Genomic DNA, 7,067 nt, shown 5'->3' with positions numbered 1-7,067 from the left:
GCACACACCACACACAGGCCACACACCGCACACACCACACACACACACCACACATACCACACACACACACCACACATACCACACACACACCACAGACACACACCACACACAGACCACACAGACCACACACACCACACACACCACATACCACACACACACAAACACACACACACACCACACACAGCTTCTCTACCCCTCCTGGTCAGGGCAGCACCTATGGGTGGGTGGAGAGAGGACATGCACCTCCAGACAGAGGCCCCATCCAGACACTGGACGAATTCTTCCCTGACCTCGCACAAAGCTGTGCAGAGACACTGCCGAACATGCTGACACAGAGCACAGGGCACCTAGATAGTCCCAGACACAACACGAAAGGACCTGGTGGCACTCCTGTGGCCTCCTCCCGGCACACGGACACACATACACACCACTCCACGTGGACACACAACACAAACATGGGCTTCTGCACATTTCAACCCCTACACACTGGGACCACTTACAGCTCTGGGACAGGGCCAGGGACCTGCCCCACCTGGCTCCACGTGGGCCCGTGACCACACACATCACAGCTCACAGCCACGCAACCTCAGGGGTGCACACACGTGTGCAAATACACCCTCACCAGCAATGGAGAGTCTGGAAGGAGCCATGTGACACCTCCGCCCCACACCCGCCCCCACCTCGGCTCTCACGCACACAACAGCACTCTCCTCCTCCACAGCTGAGGGGGAAGGGGCCCAGGACCCCAGGCTTCACGTCTGCATCTTGCATGCCCCCCTGCAGCCCAGCTCAGAACCTGACAGACACAGATGTGGGGACACAGGTCAGAGAGCCAGCCTGGGCAGGGTCCCTGGGCTTCTGGGAGCTCCTCCCCGACCCCCCACCAGCCCCCTGCCCAGCTCTGTGCTGCACACTCCACCTGCTGCATCCCCTCCCAACCCTCTTGGCTGCTGGCTGGGGGCCAGGCCGTCCAGAAGCTCAGAGAAAGGGACAGGGATACTGAAGGGGAAACAGAGGTCCTGGGAGAGGGGACAGAGAGCCGGAGGCAGGGCAGATTGTGTGTGTTTGAGAGAGAAGGGGGTACAGAGACCCAGAGAGAGGGGGACAGAGACCCAGAGAGACAGAGGGACAGAGACTACAGAGACAGGGGGACAGAAACCCAGAGACAGGGGGACAGAGACCCAGAGAGAGGGGACAGAGACTCAGAGAGACAGGGGGACAGAGACCCAGAAAGACAGGGGGACAGAGACTCAGAGTGAGAGGGAACAGAGACCCAGAGAGAGAGGGGACAGAGACCCAGAGAAAGAAGGGGACAGAGACCCAGAGAGAGAGGGGACAGAGACCCAGAGAGAGAAGGGGACAGAGACCCAGAGAGGGGACAGAGACCCAGAGATAGAGGGGGACAGAGACCCAGAGAAAGAAGGGGACAGAGACCCAGAGAGAGAGGGGACAGAGACCCAGAGAGAGAGGGGACAGAGACCCAGAGAGAGAAGGGGACAGAGACCCAGAGACAGGGGGACAGAGACCCAGAGACAGGGGGACAGAGACCCAGAGAGAAGGAGATGGAGACCCAGAGAGGGGTCAGAGACGCAGAGAGAGGGGGACAGAGACCCAGAGACGAGCACAGAGACCCAGAGACAGGGGGACAAAGACCCAGAGAGAGAGAGGGACAGAGACCCAGAGACAGGGGGACAGAGACCCAGAGAGAGAGAGGGACAGAGACCCGGGGGACAGAGACCCAGAGAGAGAGGGGGGACAGAGACCCAGAGAGAGAGAGGGACAGAGACCCGGGGGACAGAGACCCAGAGAGAGAGAGAGGGACAGAGACCCAGAGACAGGGGGACAGAGACCCAGAGAGAGAGAGAGGGACAGAGACCCAGAGACGGGGAGACAGAGACCCAGAGACAGGAGAACAGAGACCCTGAGAGAGAGAGGGACAGAGACCCGGGGGACAGAGACCCAGAGACAGGGGGACAGAGACCCAGAGAAAGAGGGGGGACGAGACCCAGAGAGGGGACAGAGACCCAGAGAGAGAGGCAGAGACGGGCGGGCGGCGGGAGACAAATGCTCAGAGGGGATGCAGCGTCCTAGAGAAGTGGGGTTTAGAGACCCTGAGAGGAGAGAGAGCCAGAGAGGGGAGGACCTGACCTACAGAGGGGACACTCGCCCGAGAGAGTCGGCGCCTCTGGGGTCTCGGGAGCTGGGCTGGAGTAGGGTCCGTAGGGGGTGGTTGGGGGGCTGAGGGGCGCAGTGGGTACGGAGAGAGAGGCCAGCGCTGGGCCGGGCGGGCGCCGGTCCGAGTGCGAAGGGTGGAGCTCCTCTGGGGTTGACAGGTCGGTTTGGGGTAGGGGTGTGCGTTCAAGAGGAGGCGGGCCCGGGCGGGTGGGGAAAGCCCAGAGAGAAGGGGCAGGCTCCTGCTGGAGGGCGCGGGGACCCCAGTTCCGGGCGCCAGGGGCGGCGGGGCGGGGAGACCCTGGGGGCTGCACGGGGGCGCCGTGCCTCGCGGGCCGCGGGGAAGGCAGGGACCGAGCGAGGGAGGAGGACCCTCCCCCGACCCGCAGCCCAGGAGGCGGCCGGTCCCGGCGCCCCCGCCCAGATCCCTGCGCCGCCCGGCCCGCGTGTTTGTCTCTGGGTCTCTGGGTCTCCGCATCTTCGCGTCCCGGGGCGCCCCGTCCACGCCTCCTCCCGGACCCCCGCCTCCCCCGCCTGTCTCTGTCTCTAGGGGTGTCTCAGCCCTTGTGTCTCGCTGCGGGTCTCCTCGCATCTCGGCGTCTCTCTCCGGGTCTCTCTCCGTCCCGGCGCCTCTGTCCCGGGCTGTCCCCAGCTCCGAGCCTCAGTTCCCTGCGCGCCTCCATTTCCCTCCTTCCCCCGCCCGGTCTCCGTCACCCCTCTGTCTCCACATCCCGCTTGTCTCTCCTCCCTGGCTCCACGTCTCTGTCTCTGTCCCAGGTTTGCTGTCGTCGGATCTCCGAGTGTCTGTGTCTCCACTCGCCCCCGATCCGGACCCCTGAGCCCCCTCCCGGGTCCCCCACTCCCATTCAGGCCCGGGTTGGTGGGGTGGGGGGGCGCTGCGGCGGGAGCTGCGTGTTCCCAGCGCAAAATAGACTCTCGTTGCCATGGCGACGCGCGCCGGGCCTCCGAGACGCGAGGCTTCGGGCTTGGGGGGTGAGGAGGGGGGACACCTGGATCCGGAAGGCGGGGGCCGGGGGCGCCGCCGCCCGGTCCCAGGGGCTCTTCCTAGATCCCTGGGGAGAGGGATGCTGGGCGCTCCGACGCTGGGGGCCAGGGGACCAGACCTTCTGGGAGGGGTCTGGGCTCCCAGGGTTGGCGGTGGGGGCTCCGATTGCCCAACGCGGGGCGGGCTGTATGACAGCTCTGACGCGGGTGTCCCTGAGGACTCAGGGGTGGCCTCTGAGGTCCCCAAGGTTGGCGAAGAGGCAAGGGCTGCAAATCTGGAACGGAGGAGCTCTCCCTGGGGGTCTGCAGAGTTCCAACTCCTAGATCTGCAGAATTCTGGGGGCCCCCATGTGGGTCCCGGAACTCCTGCGTCTGGGGGAGCCGGGACTACAAGGCTTTCAGCCCTTCCTTCCATCCGTCCATCCATCCTTCCATCCATCCATCCACCCATCCACATGGCTGTGTCTTCCTCCCCGTCTCCATGTCCCCTTGCCTCAGTTTCCCCCTCGCACCGGGGTGCGGTCTCGCTCACCTCGCTTTCCGGATGCGGGACCCTTGGGGAGCCGGGGGTGGCGGCGTGGGGGGCAGCTGGAGGCGGCGGCGGAGCGCGTGTCTGCCGGCAGCTGGGCTGGGCGTGCGCGCGCCGGCGGGGGGCGACCCCGGCCGCAGTTCTCTTCCGAGCAGATGCGCCGCGTCCGTGCAGATGTGTCAGCCGCCAGCCCTCGCCTTTGCCTCGCGCCGGCTTTGAGCCGAGAAGAGGCACCTCCCCCTCCCCACCTGCTGGGGACCCCGCTTTCTCCCTCCTGCAGCCCCCAGTCGCCCCCGGGATCCCCCCCAACTCAAGAATGGTTTGGTCCACAGCCACATATATGTTTATTCTGCGAGTCCGTGTCCCACAGTCTGAGACTCTTCTTCCCCTCCCCTTCCCGCCCCGTGAAGTGGCCCGGGGCCGAGCCCCGCCTCCACCTCGGCTCAGCCAATTCCTACCCAGCTTCCAGGAGTCTCATTTGCATTTCCGGGAGCAGCTGTCCAATGGGAAGGCAGCACCCTGCCCCCCTCACAAGGGGGCGGCACTCCTGGTGGATCGCACCACTCTTGGCATCCAGGGATGGGGGGAACGCGCTTCCACTGAGGTCCGGGCGACAGGAGGGTGGTCTTCCCTCAAGGCAGGCTTGGAGTTCAGTGGAGGAGGGAGTTCTGGCCTTGGAAGAGGCCCAGCAGTCCGCTGTCTGGGGCGGGCTCCTTGATGAGCTTCTGGATCTGTAGGGGCAGAGGGCTATGGGTCAGGAAGCGTCTAGGGTCCTGATCTCCATGGATGACAAATCTGAGGGACACTTCTCCATCTTCATCTCTCGGACCTTCTGGCTAGCAGCTGCCCAAGACAACGCTCCCTCTTCTCAAGACTTTTCCTGGGGCCTCCCTTTCATTACACGTGACTGGTTGAGCTCCTCACTGCCCGCCATCTTGGTGTGCTTTGCGGGCTTGGACCACTAAGGGTGGACAGCTCTGTGCTGGGGCTTCCTGTCTACACCTTCCTCTTCTTAAGTAACTTCATTTCTCCCATCCCTCTTCTGGGCCCTCAGCTCACAAACCCAGCCTGGACTTTGCCCCCAAACTCGACTCATCTATCTAACTGCCTCTTAGATAGACATGAGCAACCAACCGCATTTCATCCATCAGCAAGTCCCAGCAAGTTTATCTCCAGAAAATAAAAATAAATAAATAAAGAAAAAACAACAAAAAAGCCTGCATCCCCACTGCCTCATCACCGCTTGCCTGGGTGCCCAAATTAACCTCCTTACTGACAGGTCTCCCTCCTCCCCTCTGCCACACTCCCTAATCCACTGGTCACACAATGCCAGGAAGAATTTTGTAAACTGCCGACCCGATATAGCCAGCTCCCCTGCATCAAACCCTGATGGCTGCCCATGGCTGAAATCCCAAACCTTTGGGCTGTGGCTCCTGTGTGAAGACAGGGTGCTGGCTCCTCTCGCCCAGTGCTCACCCTGGCCTGCTACAGCTCCTTGGACAAAGAAAGCTCAGTCCCCCCTCCCCTGGGAACACTGTGAGTGCTTGATGCCCCCTTCGCCTGCAGGTCAGAATTCAGGGCCACCCCTGTCACTCTTGTTCATCCCTCTGCAACTCCCGCCCCAATCCATGTTCGATGTGTCACTGAACATGGATTGATGCAGACTCCAGGGCTCACCACAGTGGCTGGCACGGAGTAGGTGCTCAGTGAATGTCCCACAGAGCCGAACTAGAAGGAAGGCAAGGAGCAGACCTGGGAGGGCCTGGGAATGTCAAGGTCTGGGGCCTCTCCAGCATCATGAGGGCCAAGGGCTTGAAGCAGGGGGGCCCAGTACCTGGCTGACCCCGGTAGCAGGGCGGCCACTCTGAGGGTGGGTGTGGAGTCTGAGAAACTGGAGGAGGGGCACCCGGGCCGGAAGGGGCAGAGGCGGAGGAGATGGAGAGTTGGAGATGGGTGTGGACGGGTCAAGGGGTTTCTATCTAGAGGGTCTCTGCTGGCCTGTTCTTCCCCAGTGTCCGCCTGGTTGCTCCCTCCTTCAGTTCATTCTAAAGTCACCTGCTCCAGGACGCCCCCCGGACCCTTCAATACAAACCCCCTCCTCTGTGCCCTGACCCTCTGGATCGCCTCCCCCATTTTATTGTTCTCTGTGGTCCTTGTGGTCCATCTGCGGGCTCCTTTCATGGATTTATGGCCGTGACAGTGACCAGCAGCCTCCCCTCCAAGAACCTGGCTCCCCCTGGAGGCAGCAGCCTGCTGGTGCCGAGATGTATTCTCAGAGCCCAAAGACAAGACCTTTGTCAGATGCAGGGCAGGTGGGGGCGGCCAGGCGGGCATTACCTCCTTGAACTGGGGGTGGGCGGCATCACCCACAAGCTGCAGAATTAGCCCTTCGCTGGTGGAGAGGAAGGCACCACTCTGTCTCATGCGGGCCAGAGCCACCAGCCGGTCCACCTGGCTGTGAGTGGGAGGGAGGGAGGGAAGGCTGGTGTGGACGCTGCAGTCTGGACACCCAGACACGCAGGCACCCTGGTGGGAATGCTGCCTGTGGCCCTTCCTGGGAGCCCCTGACGGCCCCCACGTGCACCCACCCAGGGAGGGGCCCTCTCACCTGCGTGACGAGCAGGCGTCGACCACCACGTGGACCTGCAGCCCCCGGTCCAGGAGGTCCAGGGTCGTGTTCTGTGGGTAGAGAGAGGTCAGGGCCAACGCCGGATAAGAACAGGGGTCCCGGGTAAGGAATTGGGGGTGGTGAGTCAGAATTAGGGGCCCAGAATGGGAGGAGGGAGGCTCGGATCAGAGCAGGGGCCCCCCAGGTCAGGAGGGGATACAAGATAGGATGGGGCCCACACGTGAGGAGAGAGGGCCCAGGTCAGGATGAGGGTCCTGCAGGGAAGTGGAGGTTTCTGGTCAGGGAAGGAGGTGAGAATGAGGGACCCCTGGGGTCAGTCAGCATCTCACCAAGATGCAGGCCTGTGCCTCAATGCCACAGAGCAGCACGGAGCGCAGCTGGGGCCGACTGTCCAGCTCCTGCTGCAGGGCGGGCACCATACTGAAGCAGGTCTTGGCCAGCGGCCGAAGGCCCTCAGCCCCCAGCTCGGGCACCGTGGGGCCCAGGCCTTGCGGGTACTGCTCCGTCAGCATGACTGGCACCTCAAGCAGCCGGGCCACCTGTGTCAGTGATGGGGAAGAAAGATCAGGGAGGTCAGGGTCTGAGGGAAGAAGAGCTGGGCCTGGACTCCTGGGTCTGAGGGAGGAGGGGCTGGGGGCCTGGACTCCTGGGTCTGAGGGAGGAGGGGCTGGGGGCCTGGACTCCTGGGTCTGAGGGAGGAGGGGCTGGGGCCTGGACTCCTGGGTCTGAGGG

At 63.2% G+C, this 7,067-nt stretch overlaps 1 protein-coding gene across 1 annotated transcript; it reads right to left on the bottom strand.

Annotated features, from left to right (window-relative positions):
* Window positions 1-3,929: 3,929 nt before the first annotated feature.
* ISOC2 (isochorismatase domain containing 2) lies at window positions 3,930-6,947 on the bottom strand. Its single transcript, XM_032147790.2, has 4 exons — window positions 6,665-6,947; window positions 6,315-6,385; window positions 6,044-6,161; window positions 3,930-4,437 (listed from the first exon to the last, which is right to left on the bottom strand). The coding sequence occupies exons 1-4, from the start codon at window positions 6,845-6,847 to the stop codon at window positions 4,357-4,359; spliced, it is 453 nt and encodes a 150-aa protein (XP_032003681.2). The 5' UTR covers window positions 6,848-6,947; the 3' UTR covers window positions 3,930-4,356.
* Window positions 6,948-7,067: the final 120 nt, after the last annotated feature.

The sequence above is a fragment of the Hylobates moloch genome, unplaced genomic scaffold (assembly GCF_009828535.3).
Source record: "Hylobates moloch isolate HMO894 unplaced genomic scaffold, HMol_V3 SCAFFOLD_3151, whole genome shotgun sequence".
Taxonomy (NCBI): Eukaryota; Metazoa; Chordata; class Mammalia; order Primates; family Hylobatidae; genus Hylobates; species Hylobates moloch.
The sequence above is the reverse complement of the archived record's forward strand: the minus strand, read 5'-3'. Positions and strand labels throughout refer to the sequence as shown.

Bases quoted from the DNA above. Each gene is read 5' to 3' on its own strand.
- ISOC2 (XM_032147790.2), bottom strand. From the start codon at position 6,847: ATGCTGACGGAGCAGTACCCGCAAGGCCTGGGCCCCACGGTGCCCGAG. The intron at 6,386-6,664 runs GTGAGATGCTGA...CTCTACCCACAG, and splicing joins AGGCACAGGCCTGCATCTTG to AACACGACCCTGGACCTCCT. The intron at 6,162-6,314 runs GTGAGAGGGCCC...TCCCACTCACAG, and splicing joins GACGCCTGCTCGTCACGCAG to CCAGGTGGACCGGCTGGTGG.